This window comes from Euprymna scolopes, chromosome 41 (assembly GCF_053919585.1).
Source record: "Euprymna scolopes isolate OS-2025 chromosome 41, ASM5391958v1, whole genome shotgun sequence".
NCBI classification, from domain to species: domain Eukaryota; kingdom Metazoa; phylum Mollusca; class Cephalopoda; order Sepiida; family Sepiolidae; genus Euprymna; species Euprymna scolopes.
Genome location: NC_136522.1, coordinates 20,338,929 through 20,359,514, shown reverse-complemented (window position 1 = coordinate 20,359,514; position 20,586 = coordinate 20,338,929). Strand labels below are relative to the sequence as shown.

At 30.1% G+C, this 20,586-nt stretch overlaps 1 protein-coding gene across 1 annotated transcript in view; it reads left to right on the top strand.

Annotated features, from left to right (window-relative positions):
* Positions 1-16,788, top strand: part of LOC145266708 (uncharacterized) — a 64,473-nt gene extending 47,685 nt beyond the window's left edge. Inside the window, exons 3-4 of the mRNA XM_080122631.1 lie at positions 3,449-3,616; positions 15,250-16,788. Coding sequence (XP_079978757.1) covers positions 3,449-3,616; positions 15,250-15,494 — 413 coding nt within the window. The 3' untranslated portion in view covers positions 15,495-16,788. The remainder of the gene's footprint in view (positions 1-3,448; positions 3,617-15,249) is intronic.
* The last annotated feature ends 3,798 nt before the right edge of the window (positions 16,789-20,586 follow it).

Sequence of the window (20,586 nt, the reverse complement as noted above, 5' to 3'; positions counted from 1 at the left end):
TGGTGTTTCTATTAAAGATTTTATGGAGTTTGTTTGTGGGTGGAAAATGCTTATCTATTAGAAGAAGGAATTGTCTACCTATATTATACCTGACGTTGAGGGAGAACAGAGGGGTGAACCAAATTATGTTCCTGGATCTGTTGGGTCTGCGCTGTCTGGTGGGTGGATTGGGCATATATGAAATATCCTCCTGGTATCCACTTTCTCGGAGCGCTCTGTTATAATATGGCGCAGCTTGTTGGAAAATCTCTCTGCTGGAAGAAAGGTTGGAGATTCTTTTACTGATGCTGGGGACAAGGTTCTTGAAAACACGAGGTGGATGGCATGATTGTGTATTAATGTACTTAAGCTGTTCAGTAGGTTTGTGGTAGGGTCTATCGGATTAGATATAACTACTTCATTTACTCACATAAACCTAATATACGAAAGTATAGATTTATGCGTAAACTTTAAGTATTTACTTCAAAAGTGCTCAATACGTAGGTAGAGCTAGTTAGTAATTTATAAAATATATATGGCGATTAAGCTACACTGAATATTCTGCGTTTCATCCACTATAGGATTCGTCAGGCTTATGCGCGAATTCTGTGGTTGCTTTTTGTTTTTATATATGTTGAGGATTTCTAGGTAGCCAATCAGCTTTCTAGTATCCACCGCGCCCCTTCCTATCAGCCAATGGGCATGCATTTTATCGAACAAAGGATCTGTTTTAGAACTAGGTTAGTGGTTTAAGGTAGACGTTTTCCTTCCTTTTATATATATATATATATATATATATATATATATATATAAATATACCTATGTGTACACACACACATGCACATATATATATATATACATATATATATATATATATATATATATATATATATACATATATGTGTAATCGTTTATGTATATTCATGTTTATTTAATTTATTTATTTGTTTGTTTTCTATTGTTATTGTTAGTTTTAAAGCTATTTTGTATCGCTATCCTAGAGTAAGTTTTATTTTGTGAACACAGTTGTTTGCTATTTCTCGTCTACAGTTTAATAGATTTTGAGGTTCTTTAAAGTACAGGATAGCAAATAGAAGAAAAAGAACTATAATTTGGTATACGGCCCCATACAATCAAAGATTAAAAACAAAACTTGGCAAGAAATTTCTAGATCTTATTGAAAAACACTTTCCCGCAACCAACCCCTTACACAAAATCTTCAATAAAAATACCTTGAAGTTATCTTACAGTTGTTGTGAAAATTTAGAGATGATAATTAAAGCACATAACAAAATACTAAATGAAAACAATGTAAACAACAACAAAATAAACAATAAAAAAAGTAGACACCATGACAGAAATAAAACCAACACTAGCAGAAATAATAATAATAATAATAATAATAATAATAATAATAATGATAACAATAATAATAATAATAATAATAATAATAATAACAAACCAACCCCAGACAAGAACAACCATACCATAAATAAAAATACTAATAACGAACAAGATAAATGCAATTGTAGACACCGCACACTTTGCCCAGTCCAAAATAAATGCCTAACAAAAAGCGTAGTTTATCAAGCAACAATATTTGCGAAAGAAAACCCGAATAACAAGAAATATTACATAGGCATGACTTCCTTAGATTTCAAAACCCGATACTATGACCACAAAAGTACATTAAAAAATAAAAGAACACCGTATAAAAACAACACTAGCGAATAAATACTGGGAACTCAAAAAAAGCGGACATTCGCCGGTAGTCGAATGGAAAATAATGAGACAAACTACCACGTGCAGACATTTAGACGACCCATGTAAATTATGCCTCCATGAAAAATTTGCTATCCTGTACTTTAAAGAACCTCAAAATCTATTAAACTGTAGACGAGTAATAGCAAACAACTGTGTTCACAAAATAAAACTTACTCTAGGATAGCGATACAAAATAGCTTTAAAACTAACAATAACAATAGAAAACAAACAAATAAATAAATTAAATAAACATGAATATACATAAACGATCACACACATATATATATATATATATATATATATGTATATATATGTGCATGTGTGTGTGTACACATAGGTATATTTATATATATATATATATATATAAAAGGAAGGAAAACGTCTACCTTAAACCACTAACCTTGTTCTAAAACAAATCCTTTGTTCGATAAAATGCATGCCCATTGGCTGATAGGAAGGGGCGCGGTGGATACTAGAAAGCTGATTGGCTAACTAGAAATCCTCAACATATATAAAAACAAGAAGCAACCACAGAATTCGCGCATAAGCCTGACGAATCCTATAGTGGATGAAACGCAGAATATTCAGTGTAGCTTAATCGCCATATATATTTTATAAATTACTATATATATATATATATAAGCCCATATTATATGTGGATATATATATATATAAATGTATATAAATGTATATATATATAAAGAACATATTATATATATATATATATATATATATATATATATAATATAAAGCTGAATGTGTGTGCGTGTATGTGCGTGTGTCTGGTCACGAATGGGCTCCTATATGGTTGACTATTTAAAAAAAACTGATTACATATAATGATAGACAATGTATCGAGACACAGGAATGGGTATGTTTGATCTGGCAGAACATTGGTTCATTAAAATTGTGGGGTCTGCGTTCGCACCTGGTCCACAAAGTATGGAAATAAAAAATGTAAAAAATAAAAAAATAAATGTTTACAAGTGTTTTAGATATAGATGTACATAAGAATTCTTTGATAAGTATGTTTTAACTTAAATAGGGATGGTATAATAAAATTGTGGGGTCTGCGTTCGCGCCTGGCCTCCATAGAATGGAAATAAGCACAAACTTTAATAAAGACTTTTCATATCTATATGTGTAAGTATACTTTGATAATTATGTTTCTGTTTGAAGAAATATGGTATAATAAAATTATGGGGGTGTTCGTTCGTGCCTGACCTCCATAGAATGGAAATATGTCACAAAGTTTAACAAGGTTTTTTAATATAGATCCACAGAATATTGTGATAAGTCTTTTAATGTGAACAGGTATGGTATAATAAATTATGGGGTTTATCTATTTTATTTTTACTTTCATCATATTTTGCTTTGGTTTTGATACCCCCAAATTCAACCCAAATTTACAACCCTCCCTTTTCGTAACCTATCATAAATCAGTCCATTTTCTATAGGCTGTTTTTGAACCCAGTCAACGACGGGTACTTTTGCTAGTATATATATATAAAAGACCATATTTATTTTTAAAGAAGAATAAAAATACTGAAACGGTACGCTAACCGGTTTCATACATACAGACACATGCATATATACATATATAGATATTAACGTGTAGAGTGTGTTCATATTTTATAAAACCAATGCAAATATATTGACGTGTCATCTGTCTGTTTCTGTTTATAATAAAATGTTTTTCTTTCAGGTTTCAAATGGAGCGATGGAAGAAACTGTTGTCCTGCGAATTGGTGGCAGACTGATCATCCTAAGGTAGGGAAGGATTGTGTTGTATTGTACCAAAAAAACAATGACGTTCGTCTATACAGTGTCGCTTGTACAAGTGAATATCCAGTTTTGTGTTCCAGATCTTATGGTATGTATTTACTAGTTTGAAAAATCAAACATTACCTGCAATGTTGTCATAACATTCTTTTGATTGGCTGCACGTTTAAAAATTCTTGCATTCCAAAGTAACAGACATGGCGTCTCTGTTAGAATAGTTTACCAAAGGAGAAAAGTAATCAGTAATTCACTTTCTCTCTGTTTCCGGATTCTAACTCAAACTGATGTACTTTGACTATTCTGTTCATCAATGTAACGCCGTAGCGGCTGAGTAAGCGTTATTAGATCTCAACGCGATTATATTTACTTGCTCCGGTAAATGCTCTTGTTATGTTTTTAGTCGAAAAACACCGGAAACCATTAAAATGGTCGATTATTATGTTTGCTAATAGTATATTTTTAGATAGACATATTTGAAAGATGTGAAAAATTATGTTGTAAAGTTGAAATATTTTCATTTAACAGTTCTCGGGAATGTTAGCTTGGTGTTAATTTGACAGATGGAATTTAAGCTAACCATAATATAAGCAAATATACGTGACAAAATACCCAGCAAAAATCTTAAGACTATGTTGAGTGATGACGTAATAAAAATGTAGATGTTGAGATGTAAACGTGGGAGACCAGTTTCGCTACGCAACGCGTTGGAGACATACGGGGTTTTTATGACTGGACGCCCTATGAAAGTCTGAAACGGGGCGACTTTAAAAAATGTAACATACAAAGCGTGCCAACTTTGAAAAAAAAAACGCGAAAAATAAAGAGCGTTTTCACAATATTCCTACACACACACACACACACACACACACACACACACACACACACACACACACATGTGTGTGTATTTGTGTGTATATATATGTAAATGTGTGTACATATATACGTATATGTTTGTATATATATATGTGTGTGTACATATATGCATATGTTTGTATATATATGTGTATGTGTAAACATATATATGTATATGTGTGTATATATATGTGTATATGTCTGTATATATATTTATGCATATGTGTGTATATATATGTATATATATGTGTGTATATATATGTATACGTGTGTGTATATATATATGTATATTTATGTGTATATATATGTGTATATATATGTATATATATACATACATATCAGGTCATGTCATATGCTATCTAAGTTTAATGTGACGTCCAGGAAGTTTGTTATTTTTATGTTAGCTGATACGTCCGCTTTTAGGCCTAATTTTTTCATTTCTTTGTGTATGATTTTCTTAAAGTTTTCTCCCTTGACTTAGTTGGAGTTTTTTATTATAGCTAGTCCGTCAGCTCTATATAGGCCGATATCCGTAGTATCGAATATGCTTGTGAGGGTATATAGAATGAATAATCCCACAAGATCTGATGCCTCTGCAGAGTCTCTGGCACCCATCGCCAAATCGAATGAATTTTTCATTTTAGTTTTTATCCATTGGTTATTGTTATTTATTAGAACTGATTTTCTACATTTTTTAATGACGTTGATTTCTTCTGAGGATATATCAGTGTATGCCTCGGCAAATTCTAGGGCAATGTTAAAAAGTTCTTCGGATATCGACGGATAAAAGTCTATGATGTCAAACTGTATGAACGTACATTTATCTTTGTTTTCTATATTTTTAAACCAGGTGATTGCTTCGGTAGTATTTGCCCACTGGTTTAGTTCTAGGTCTTTTATAAATTACTAACTAGCTCTACCTACGTATTGAGCACTTTTGAAGTAAATACTTAAAGTTTACGCATAAATCTATACATTCGTATATTAAATTTATGTGAATAAATGAAGTAGTTATATATATATATATGTGTGTGTATGGTGTGGACGTGTCTTGAAAGCACACAGATGTCTTAGCGTCATACTATGCTTCTCTCAGGCAAATCAACCCCTCGTGCACGTCGTGACCACTGCCACGCAGATGGGGTTCTGATAAACGGTGAGTGTCCTGCGCTGTATAACTGGACCTCTACTACCTTGTGGGCCAAGGTTCTTTTAACCAAAGGCTAATGGTGAGGTAACCCTGACAGAAACTTCCAGAGGAGCTTAGGCCCTGTCAGCTGCGGCATATATGCCCCATCGGCGTGTGGAGTATGCTCTGGTACCCAGCAACCTTATTCCAGTCATGGATCAAATGGCATGGTGGGTGGAGAGGGCTCCCGTAAGCCGTTGTGAAGGCAACCTCTCTAGGAGAAGGAAAACCCTGATATAAAACCTGCGGCGACTGCTGCGTCCAATGATGTTAACTTGCTCTACTTTTTGGTTCAATGTGGCAGTTTTTTAGAGAGTAGAATTGTCTCAGAGAAAAGTCTTTCCTCATTATAAAAAGCTTCAAGCACAAGCGTTACTTGATATGCAATGGAATACACACTTTGCAATCAGTATCTCGATAACAAAAAGGCTGGCTGTAGCCTGAAACGGCAAACGAGCATTCAATGAGGACTGATGCAGATATGGGTGTGAATGGTAATAAAGGCTCTGGAGCTTCCAGGGTCTAGCCTGATCGGTGTTCAGGGCACAACAGCTTAGGCCCGGTCATCAGTGGATGTGCGAGTTAGAAGGCTCATAGAGGTGACCGTCTGGCACGTGCTGCTAGTTGCACTCATGTTTGCGTCATTCGAGCCAGAGATATGTTACGTAATGGCAATACTCGAGAACAAGTTGCTGCCATCATCATCATGAATATATATGTGTAGAAAATGTATAAGTATATGCATATATATGTCTATATATATATATATATATATATATTTGTGTGTGTGTATATATATATATATATATATGTATATATATTCGAATATATATCCATATGAATATATATGTGTATATGCGCAATAATGTATAAAAATGTATCTGTATGATTTGTGTATATGTATATGTAGATGTATGTGTGCATATATATATGAATGTGTATATATATGTATGTGTGCATATATATATTCATATGTATATATCTGTATATATGCATATATATGTACATGTTTATGTCCAAATATATATTGATATGTATATATAAGTTTCTGTGTATACATATATATTTTATGTATATATATATATATGTATATTTGTATACATATGTATTTATATGTATATATATATATATACATATTTATATGCAAATATAATGTATATGCACATACATATGTTTCTGTTTATACATATAAATTTATATGTATATATATTTTTATTTGTAAATATATAGTATGTGTATATATATATGTATATGTGTATACAAATATATTTATATGTAAATATATAGTACATTTATATATATGTGTATGTATATACATATATTTATATGTATATATACTTTATGTAAATATATATCATATGTATTTATATATATTAATGTATACATATTTATTTTTATGTATATATAGATATATATTTATGTGTAAGTATGTAACTTATGGATATATATATATATTTATATGTATATGTGTAGACCTATATATTTTTATGTATACATATATATTTTTATGTATACATATATATATATGTATATATAGTATATTATATGTGTATACAAATATATGTATTCATATATTTTATATGTATATATAGTATATGTGTATATATGTATATGTGTTTACATATATATTATATGTATATATATATTTCATGTATATACATAATACATGTTCATATAGATCTATATGTGTATACATACATATTTTATGTATATATATATTTATATGTTTATATATGTATAAATGTGTGTATATATGTGTATATGCGTTTACCTATGTATATGTGTGTTTATATATGTATGTATATATGAATATATATAAATATATCTGTATATATAAATATATGTATATATAGATATATTTGTATATTTTTATGTATATATGATATATATATATATATAAATATATGTGTATATATATTAATCTATATACGTACATGTTTGTATTTATGTATATGCGTGCATATATGTATATTTGCGTATTTATGTACATGTCTATAGATATATGTATATGTGTACATATGTGTATACATACATATATATATATATGTATGTGTGTATTTCTATGTATATGTATATATGTGTATTATGTAGTTTTACATATGTGTGAGTATATATATATATATATATATATATATATATATGTGTGTGTGTGTGTGTGTGTGTGTGTGTATTTATAAATATGCATATGTGTTTTTGTGTACATACATATGCGTGTGTGTATATACACAGATTCGAAAAAGTTGTCCAATAACAAATAAATGAAAGCAAAGGTAAGGTAAATTACATTTCTATCTAACCGGATAATTTTTTAGTGTTTTTATTTAATGTAAAATGTTTAATTGGCTCGAAAAGCATATAGTGTTTATCAATGTATTTGAAAAAGCAAATGGTTGTGGACTCTGGTGAATATGTTAAGTTTGAGAAAATCATTTAAAAACTAAAAAAACTATACAACCCAGTGTCAGAAACCCACCGAATATATGTTACCGTGACACAGGCTTACATATTCGGTAGGTTTCTACAGTATTTTGTATAGTTTTTAGTTTTAACTCATTTTCCCAAACTTAACGTACACAACAGTGTCCGCCACCATTTGTATTTTTCAAATACACCGATAAACACGGTTTTTCAAGCCGACTGAAAGTTACATTAAATAAAACAGGTTTGTATTACTAAACACAGATACGAAAAAGTTGTCGAAAAATAAATATGTAACAAATAAATGTTATCAAAGGTAAGATAAGTTACTTTTCCACCTAACTGGATAAGATTTTAGTGTTTTTATGTAGTGTAAAATGTTTAATCGGTTCGAAAACATGTGGTGTTTATCAATATATTTGAAAAGTACAAATGGCGGCAGATTGTGTTGAACACGTAAAGTTTGGGAAAATGAGTTAAAACTAAAAAAACTATACAAAATACTATCAGGAACTCACTCAATATATGTTACCGTGACAACAACTGACATATATTCAATGTTTTTTAACAATATTTTGTATAGTTTTAAGTTTTAACTCATTTTCCCAAACTTAACGTGTTTAACACAGTCTGCCGCCATTTGTAATTTTCAAATATAGCCGTAAACGCTGTGCTTTCGAGCCGATTAAACATTTTAGATTAAATAAAAACACTAAAAAATTATCCAGTTTGGTAAAAAAAGTAATTTATTGTTATATATTTGTTTTTGTTGACAACTTTTTCAAATATTTGTGCAAGTACAAGCCTGAAGGGGGTATTTTTCTGCCTATTTTTATTTTTTTTTTTTTGCCGCGCTATTTTAAAATAGTTTTTCCAAGTTAAATTTAAATTTCATGATCTCTTTTTTTTGTATTTTTTTACATTAGGTCTTCTTTAAAATGGCTACGTTTTAAGGTTTTTGATTATGCTGGATAAGAAAATCGCATTTAAAAGATATCAAAATCTGTACTATGCACTATAATTCACTGGCGGCCATGAATAAATACTCCCAACCTTCCCATATTAAGAACAGCTTTAGAAATAAACACCCCTAACCTTTCCATGTTAAAAATGGCTTTTGGAATAAATACCACCATTTTACCCTGTTAAGAACGACTTTCGGAATAAACAACCCCAACCTAAAAAATTTTCAAATCGGACCTATACTGTACAAGCACCTTAAAATGTTTCAAATCGGACCTATACTGCACAAGCACTTTCAAAATTGTCAAATCGGACCGATACTGCAGAAGCACCTTCAAAATTTTTCAAATCCGACCTATACTACATGTTAAACATTGTGGAGGTGGACCTAATATGAAAATTTACCTTTTGTTTTTTTAATAAATTGTTAGTTGAAAGCACAGAATAGTTACAAACACCATCCCCTCTCCATGTTAGGAATGGCTGAAAAAATACCTTATTGCCAAATAGGCTCTGGCTACAATGTTGAACACGCCGTTCACGTTGTTTTTTTAAAGCTAAATTCAACTTTAACAATATCTTTTTATTTTTTGTATACTTTCACGATATCTTTTTTTATAATAAATTGTAATTTGAAAGCACAAAACATCCTCCCCTCTCCATAGTAAGAATTGCTGAAAAAATAAAATAAAATAAAGGTATTATTTTCAGCGTGTTACCAAACTGTAAATTTTCATCGAAAAAAACCTGTACTCTCACCTAACAATGCATAGTTTTGATAATAAAAAAAGTAAGTTCATATTTTCTTATATATAGAAACAACTGTTTTAAAAGAAACAAAATCAAAGAGAAAACAAAATCAAAAAAACGTGTACTGCCGATTTTGTTAAACAATTATTTTTACAACAAAGATAGTTTCTTTAATGTTCTTCAACTTATATGTTTTAACTCAAAACACACCTTCGGGCGAGAAATCTTTTTGCCTGATATAACAAACACAAAATTTGTAAATTAAAAAAATTGGGAAGATAAACAAATAAATTTAAATTTAAAAAATATGGGATATGTTTTTACTTATCGAGTAAACAGAAAATGAAATCTTGTAATTCGAGTCGTCAAATCGTGGTGTATAAAATGAACTAAAACGGAAGTTTAGTTCTACCATGCAGAATCGGCTTACGAAGAATATTTTTATTTTATTTGCAATTTTAATTTATTTTAATAACATAAAAACATTCCTCGACTCTAAAGATAGACTGTCTGAAAATTTCAATTAAATTTCAATTATATATATATATATATATATATATATATATATATATATATATATATATATATATATATATATATGTGTGTGTGTGTGTGTGTGTGTGTGTACATCTAATTCTTGGTTTATTAGTTATCAATAAAACGATATTTCCACATTAACAATTAAATTGAAATTATTGAAATATATATATATATATGTATATATGAAGAGAGAGAGAATAGATATACATATATAGATATATCTATATCTATATATTTGTATATTTCTGTATGTGTATATATATACATATTTGTGTATATATATATGTATATGTCTGTACATATATGTATATGTGTGCACATATATATGTAAATATATATGTACATGTGTATATATATGTATATCTATCTATATGTGTGTATATGTGTGTGCATATATATGTCTGAATATATATGTATATGTGTGTATACATGCAGTCTGTCCTCGTGTATATATACATATGCATATTTGTATATGTATGTATATGTGTGCATATATGTATATGTGTATATTTTTATATAAGTTTATATGTATATGTATGTACATATATATGTGCGTTCTGTTCATGTATATGTGTATATATATGTATGTGTATATATATGCAAATTTGTATATATATGTATATGTGTGTATATATATGCATATGTGTATGTTTGTATATGAATATGTATGTATATTTGCGCATGTATATATATGCATATATATGTATATATGTGCGTAAATATATGTATATGTGTGTATTTATATATGTATATGTGCGTGCATATATGTATATGTGAAGGTATATATATATGTGCATATATATAATTGCTTCATGTGTATATATATATGTATTTTTGTGTATACATAAATGCATATGTGTTTATGTGTATGCATGTATATATATATGCATATGTGTGTAAATATATGTGCCTATATATGTATATATGTGTGTTTGTGTATAGATATAAACATATGTATATATATTCAAATGTTTATATATATGTGCATGTGCATATATATGCATATATATGTGTGTATGTGTATAGATATATATATATATATGTGCATATATATGTATATATACACATGTGTTTATATATGTGGATATGTCCATATGTATATGTGTGTATGCGTGTATTAATGTGTGCGTGTGTTTATATATATATGGAAGTGTATATATATATGTATGTACTTATATATATATATGTGTATATATATGCATAATAATATTTGTATATATATATATGTGAATATATGCGTATGTGTATATATGTATATGTGTATACGCATACATATTTATATATGCTTCCATATATATGTATATGTATATATGCATATACATATAAGTATATATATCTATTTTGTGTGTATATATATATGTATATATGTTTACGTAAATGTGAATATACACATATATATATATATATATATATATATATATATATATATATATATGTATACTGTATATATATTCATATTTATATATATATACTGTATATATATTCATATGTATATATATATATGTATAGATATATACTTATATTTATAAGTATGATATATATAATTATATATGCATATACATATATATATTTATATAAAGATATTTAGTATATATATGTATATGTGTATCCATGTATATATATATATATATATATATATATATGAATATATGTATATGTGTTTACATATATTTTTCTATGTATATATATTTAATATGTGTATATATATTTTATATGTATACGTGTAAGTATTTGTATATGTGTATACATATATTTTTATGTATATATATTTTTGTATGTGTATATATGTATATGTGTATATAATGTATATATTTTAACATGTATATTTGTATGTACATATATATATGTTTATATATAACATATGTGTGTATATATATGTATACATATATATTTATATGTATATCTATGATTATATGTCTATATACGTATATGTGTATGCATATGTATATGTGCATATGTGTATATATATGTATATGTGTACATACATGTATATATATATTAGTATATATACATTTGTGTAGGTGTACATATATACGTATATATTTTATATATTATATATATGTATATATAATTTATATACATTTATAGGTGTGTATATCTACGTATATGTCTGCATATACGTATATGTGGGTATACATGTATATGTGTATATACATGTATGTGCGTATTATTAAATGTATACTTATATATATATGTGTATATATATGTATGTGTGTATTTCTTATATATTTATATGTGCATGTATATATTTATGTGTCTTAGCATGTATATGTTTCTATGAGTACATCTTTATGTATCAGTGTGTATATGTATAAAGGTGTTTGCGTGTATATATGTGTGTATATTTGCGTGTATGTATATGTGTTTATTCATATACATATATGAATATATTCGTATGTGTATGTATATGTTTATTTATATATGTGTGTATGTGTATATATATTTATGTGGACGTGTGTATATATATGCGTATGTGTGTCTATATACATGTGTGTATATACATGTGTGTACATATATCTATATATGTATATATATGTGTATATATATATGTATTATAGTCTATATATGTATGTGTGTGTTTATCTTTATCTGTATGTATGTGTGTATGTTTATGTGTGTGTATATATGTTTGTATGTATGTATCTATGTGTGTTTATATGTGAGTGTATATATGTGTTTATGTATATAAATGTGTCTGTATAAGTACGTCTATATATATGTGTTTGTGTATATATATTTGTGTGTGTACGTGTACGTGTGTGTTTATATATTTTTATATATCTAAAACTTTTATACAGTGTATTACAAAAGTGAGTACACCTCCCCACATTTCTTGAAATATTTAAGTATATCTCTTCATGGGACAACAATGAAAAAATTATTTTTGACACAATTAAAAGTAGTTCGTCCGCAGCATTTATTTCAGAGTTAATTTTTTTCTTCATAAAATAACCCCAAATAAAACCATTAAAAGCTAAATCTATGGCAAAAAAATTCGCACGCCCCTTACGAAAAGTTGTCAATATTACATATCAACTCTCAAAATTTTTTGTGATCACCGCCATCATTATTTAAAACTGTCTTTACTCTCCTGGGCATGGAGTTTACCACAGCTTTTCATGTAGCCACTGGGATGCTCTTCCACTCTTCAATTACGACGTGGCGGAGCTGGCGGATATTTGAGTGTTTGTGCACTTCCACCCTCTGCTTGAGGATGTCCCATAGATGTACTATTGGGTTCAAGTCTGGAGACATGTTTAGGCAGTCCATCACCTTTACCCTCAGCCTCTTCAGTAAAGCAGTGGTTGTTTTGGATGTGTGTTTTGAGGCCATTGTCATGCTGGAACACTGCTCTGCAACCCAGTTTCTGAAGGGAGAGAATCATGCACTGCTGCAGTATTTGACAGTACATGTTGGAGTTCATGTTTCCCTCAATGAAATGTATTTCTCCAATACATGCAACACTCGTGCAGCCCTGACCATGACATTCTCACCAGCATGCTTGCCGGTAGGCATGACACATTTATCTTTATACTCCTCAAAGTGGTGTACATGGCTGTCATCCCAGGAGGAAGCCTCTTCTGATGGCAATACACAAGAAAGCCTGCTAACAGTTTGCTGAAGACATGTCAACAAAACCCGTAGATTACTGGAACCATGTCCTATGGTCTGATGAGACGAAATTTAATTTGTTTTATTCTGATGACCCCGATCACGCTTCAGTACACAAATATTGAAGGTCAACATAAAGTAATGGCGAAAATGCAGATACTCTGTGCCTTCCGCTCGTCAGTTGTGTACGGGTTCGAGCCTACCTGCCTACTATCATTTTTTTTTATTGCTCCACACACATCTCCAAACACCCGGGCAACGCCGGGCACCCAGGCTAGTTACTACTAATTCGAATAGGAATTGGAATTGGAAGCCTCCGTTCAATCTCAAAAGACAATGGATACACCCCTATAAGAGTAGCTGTGTATGTAATTATGAGGCAAGGGTTTCGCAATCTCTAACCGCACTTCTCCTAAATCGGCACTGCTTGAGTCAAGTGTCAAGGAGAGGTCCAGGACGATTGGAAACAATACCGAGATAAGAGTAGAGCACATATAGCACCTGGAATTCCCAAATGGTCACACATTTTAGTACTGACCAGGCTCAGCGTTGCTTAACTCCGGTTATCAAACAGGAACCAGAGTGTCAATTACTAATTCTAAAATCATTAAATACTAAGTTCCGTAAACGAGCGATGAGATGATAATAGCGAAATATATATATATATAAAAAATGGAATTGTCGATGTCGAAAATATTGTTAATAAAGTAGGGGATTAAACAATGGGAATTAAATGAGGGGTGGAGTTTTCTTCCTCATCGATTGGGGCGGAGGTCTAAAACCTAAAATGGCAGAAGGTTAAGAATAAAAAGGTAAACTAATGAATCGGTCGCTTAATAGGGATTTCTTCGAAAAATTGGTGATTTGCTGTGGCTAGAGAAATACCCATATTAGAGAGGCCCCGTTTCCGTTTGAATAATATATAAACAGGCATATTTGTATTTTATGCAGAAATTTAAAGTTTAAAATGAAAAACTACTTAAATATCTTAAATAAAAAAAATACTTGTGTTTTTCTTAAACCTTGAACTGGCCTTTTTTTTTTTTTTTTTTACATAATAACGTGTGTACATGAGATTAAATAAAACTTTTATTTACTGTAGTTACTGAGGATTGCTATCGCAAGAAGAACATATTCCTCTCTCATAAGGACAGTACTCTCAAAATGGCTCATACACGACAAAACAGCTTGACACTAACTTCTACTGAAGTAAAACTATTTCAAACATGCCCCCTCTCCTACCACGTGATCTTAACGAATCAAAACACCTGGCATCTCTCATATCCCCATTATTATGTAACATATACTAGGGATACAAAGAAACGTCACAAGTATTATCTAAATCAAAATTCGTAGCAGATGTTAATATTTTTTTTTTAATTATAATGTTTCAATTTCAGATCCCACGTGGAGATTGGTAAAATATGACGAATACAGTTGGCTGGATTTATGCGGCGTAGCAATAATGCCAAATTGCGACGGACGTTCCTGTGAAGAAGTGTGCGCTTCTCACCCGGACTGCAATCAATTCGCAAAACTATCAAATTTATGTATTAATATAAAAAATGATGCTCCGACAGACAAATGCGTCGTGAGAATGCGACCAACTGTTCAATTATATGAACGGAAATTTTATTGTGAATGATGAACGAAAATATTGCAAAAAAATGAAAATGTCGATCGTTAGGGACCTCCAAAATTCACCGTAGAATTCATCCCCCCTCCTATATGTAACACGATGTAAGTTTATTATAAATTAATATTATCAATATAACTTTTGTACCATTTAAAAGAAGAAGAAAATAAACTAGTAATAATTAAAAAAAAAATTTTTTTCATCGTACGAAAATAATGAAATTGCGAGACGAAAATCGTGTTGACATATTGACACTTAAAATAACATTTCCATGTAGTAAGCTGTCAGAATTTAATTCTTCCATTTACCCTTCTTTCTCTTTATCTTTTTTCTTTCTTTTTTTTTAACCCATTCCTCTATGCAAGTAGTTGTAGACTGCTACTGATAGCTCGTGACTGTTTCTTTGTTGACGATTCGTCAAGTGATTTTTTGCTCGCCGATTTAAGCGAAAATGGAACTGAAAAAAGGCAGTTGATGTCTTGGCTTTTGGGAGTGAAAGGTCGTTGTTTGAAAATGTCCGACCTGGATGTAGTAGCCCATCGTGGCGAGATATTAGGAGGCTCTAGATTAAGGTTCTATTTTGTCAGTTAAATTTTCACTTAGGTGACGAAAATAAAGAGAAAAATTCCGGCTAAGTTTAGACAGAAAAGTCTTAAAAAATCGTCTTGCCTAGAGGGACAGAAAAAAGTGCAAAAGTTAAACCTCTGACGAGTGAAAAAGAGACGTTGCAAATAATTTGCTTGTTCCTCAGGAAATATTTGAAGTGAAAGTGTATAACCTTCAATAGTGCAGCAAGAAAAGCCTTCTCTAATAAGAAAAGTTTTCGTTCGACTAAGCTGACGAAACTACATCAGATCAAATAATATTTTTCCCAAGTAAAAGCCGACAAATATGAATTGAAAGTTGAAAAAGACGCAGATTCATTTGATAAAAAAGAAGAAAACCCAACGAGACATTTTTTTAAAAATTTTTTTATGCTATCGCAAGCAGGAATGACAAGTCTTATCTCTAAAAAAAATTCCGTATAAATTATCTTTGCTTCTAAAAAAAACACAGACACATAAAAAAGCAAAAAAAACTATTTTTTTTGCCTAAAAGTAAGTTTTGCCGCTTTCTTAATCTTTTCTTATCTTTTAATTGTATTCTTTCTCTCTCCTGAACTGTTACATTCAAGGTTCGCCAAAAGGGGACATTTTTGCCAGTCAAAATACAGTATTTTATACGGTTAAAAGGTGAACTTCAGATTTATTTTTCTCCCTCCCATTTCAATTTACTTTTTCCTTCTTTAAATAAAAGTTTAAAATAATTTCAAGTGTTTTTCCCTCTTTCTCCTTGTCTTACTTGGAAATGGTTATATGTAATTGGTTTTTACAAGTTCTAGTATTTAAATACGTCTAATTCGGCTGTTACTAAGTTAAATTCGGACAAAGCATTCCGGACGTGAAAATATACCCGTGTTTAATAAATTCAGCAATAAAAATATAAAAATATACCCGTGTTTAATAAATTCAGCAATAATCAACTAATGGTCAGATTTTCATTAAATTTTTTATACTTATCCATTTTAGAATGAAATTACATATAAAATGCAGTTTCCGTAAAATATATGAGAGAAAATATTTTTTAGTGCGTGTTCCCGCCCCATGTTTATTTCTTCGAAATTTGAACAAATTATATTTAAATTGATCGAAATTTCTATTTATTATGAAATATATGAGTTCAAATAAGTAAACAATATTTATATTTTAAAAGTTTAAATACACGCATTGAACAAAAACTTACCTTGAAGTTTCAATTAAAAAATTGATATAAGTTATTATTATTTTTTTTAAATAGAGTTTTTTTTCTAATTGATATATACTATTATCAGTTGAATTGCCAAGAAAAAGAAACTTCCTAAAAAATTAATTTTTAAAGGATTAAAACGATTAAAATTCCATTATTTCAAAATGTTCCGTTACAGCATAGATTTTTAATTAATGGTGTTTAAATATATATATTTTTTAAATATTAAGTTATGATATAAACATGCCTCTTGCCAGCTACTTTATGGCCAGATTAAAACCAATTAAAAATATTATTGCACAAAAAATAAACATTTTGTACATCACTTTCAAGTTTGTTTCTTTTTACCAAATGAGTATGGCAATCGGATAAAAATTAATATCGGAACAGTAGTAGAAACTCGCCATGAAGCAAGCAAACAACAGAAGATGTTGTATTTGAAAAAAAAAACAGCTTACCTTATAGGCTTGTATATACTGAAGTTTATCAGCTGTTTTCTTTTCGGATAAAGTTAATGCCAAGAGAGAGAGATAAAGCGCCTTTCAAAGGCCTTTCCTCAAGTTTTATAGGATGGTGCTTTTTGGGGGGGTATTCATAGCATATCTTTTCTACTTTTATATAGTCATGTTTGGGTGGTTTTTTCGTCTTATAGATAATATTGGGTCATCAGGAGAGAATAGGTACCGTTTCGGGGCCTTCCTCTCTATAGCTTGTTCTTGTATCACCCCCCCTCACTGATGTGAGGCCCAATTGTCTGCTCAATACAATTAAAAGAAAATACGTTTGATAATTAAACGGCTCTTGTTACGATCAACGGTTTTGTAATTGACCAAATGAACAGTCGTACATATTTAGTAAAACCGTATTTCATATTTAATATACAAATTTTTATAATATTACTAATCATTAAACTGTATAAATCTTAAAACCTAACAAAATTATAACATAGATTAATTATTAATTGCAGTTTGAAGAAGATAAGCAAAGGTTTTAAAAAACCATTATGTCGCTTTTGCTACTCCATACTTCGTATAGTTAACACAAGTCTGACGCACGTATATTCTTCGTTGCTACTAATTTTAAATGTAAGTATTATCAAAGCCCTAACTAGATTTATTGGCTTCTTTTTCAATGGCAAAATTTATTTTTTACTTGGTGGAGTGGGGGGGGGTCACCGTTTATTAAGATTTGAAGAGGCCACACTCTAGGATAAGAGTTAACGAGTGTTAGGTAGATGGTATGACAACAACGCGATGATCAGTAATGGTGGATCTTGGGTAGAGTTTAATTATATAAGAGGACGGATCAACAAGAACTTATTTACATTAGACTTGAAAACGAACATGTTATAGTCAGCTGGGAAGCAACCCCACGGTATTGTGTGTGTTTCCTCATGGAATTTTCGTTTTATTTTAGGCACGGATAGAGTGTGAGGGAAATTGTTGACAATTGTAGCTAGACGCGTACTTGTTGCGAAAGTTTTACAGAGAGGACCATAGATGGAAACTCAGTCGAGCACCTACCATAAAAGTAGCACTAGAGCAGAAAGAGACTCGCAACGTCTCTTCTGTGTGAAAGAGGAAGAAAGGAGGCGGAAAGGTCCTCGTCCACTAGATTTCGAAGACGATTTTGTGCTCTGTCGAGACAGGAAAGGGTACTCTTAACAGTTTCTTCCCAGATGTCGCAATATAGGGTGAAACGACCGAGTTGTCGCCCCCTAAAGAAAACAACACTACAACTTAATTTTAAAACTTTTATTGAAAAAATCAGTTCAGGTAACTTGATCATGTTGTAGCGCTGGTATTTATTCAATGTAGCTGCCTTCAGCTTCAGTAACCACCTCGATACAGGTCCGAACTGGGAGCATGCCTTTACCACAAGCGTCGTGACGTTGAAACAGCTGCCGAAGAACTACAGGTAGATCTTATTGATTTGCAAGCCGACAACTCTTTAGAAAGGCTCTTTGAAAATAAACCACTAGTCGAATTTTATGCATCTCTGCACCCAGAAAAGTTTAAAAATCTGAAAAACCTTACAAGGAAGATGTTTGTGTTATTTGCTTCAACTTACATATGTGAGCAGACTTTTTCCATATTGAAAATTAACAAGTCAAAGAACAGATCACTTTTCACAGACTTAAATCTTCAGTCAGTGTTAAGAATCAGTACAAGCAACTTGACACCTAATTTCAACAAACTAGTAAATGATTGCAGTCAGTTGCACCATTCTCACTGAGTCATTTTGATCCTTCTGTTGCTCAGTTGCTGAGCTATTATGTTTTTCAAATAAATATATTTCATATGAATTTACTGTTTTAAAATATCAATAGAAATATGTGTTCCTCTTAAAATTGAGTTACTTTATTTTTAAATAAATGTGCTTCATGTGACGGTTCTTTTTTAATATATAAATTCATTTTTGTCCTTTGAGTTACTTCATATGTGTATCTTTTAAAGATTTTATTCTAAAATATTAATTAATAAGATATTTTTTAATCTCTTTAAACAGAGTTACTTAAGAATTGCTTTTATTCTTCAAACAAGGTTATTTGTTTTTCAAATGTGCTTCATACGAAGCTCATACTTAAAAATACATATTAATAAAATTGTTTTCTTTTAAAGTTTAAATTTACTGTATCTTTCAAATGTGTTTTATGGGAATCTTCTATAGTACTTTAAAATGCTAATAAATGGAAATTAATTATATTTTTCTCTGAAATCCTTTTATTTTGTCTTTTTTAAATATCAATTACATTGGAAAATATACTATGCGGCCCAGTAAAATTTAGAATTTTTTAATGCGGCCTTTGCATTGAAAAGTTTGCCCACCCCTGGTTTAGAGTAAGAGTCAATTCTCAAATAAATTGATATTCACGTTGTCTCTCTCCTGTTTTCTATTTTTTTTATATATGTAATGCCACACCTTTTTGGTATTGATCACTTTTTTTTTATTTGTTGTAATGTCTTAGAACTTGAAAGGAACATCAAACTGCCCTTTTAATTGACAGAACATCAATATTTCCGATCAACAGATCAACAGATTGATAATAACTAAGAAACGATTCAATTACACCAAGACTTGTTTTCGCTTGAGGAAAATTATTCTATATAATATACTTTTCAATTATTTTTCATTGAAATACAAATTATTTACACTAATTTAGTTATTCTTTGTTCAACTTGTAAGCTTTCAGTACCTAGCTTAACAACGGTCACTCAGTACGATGGCTTCGACCCGTGATTGTGTTACTCTGGCGTTCAATTTAACTGATCATGAGTTCAATTTCTGGTCTTAAAATTTTGTAAAAAAAAGCTTT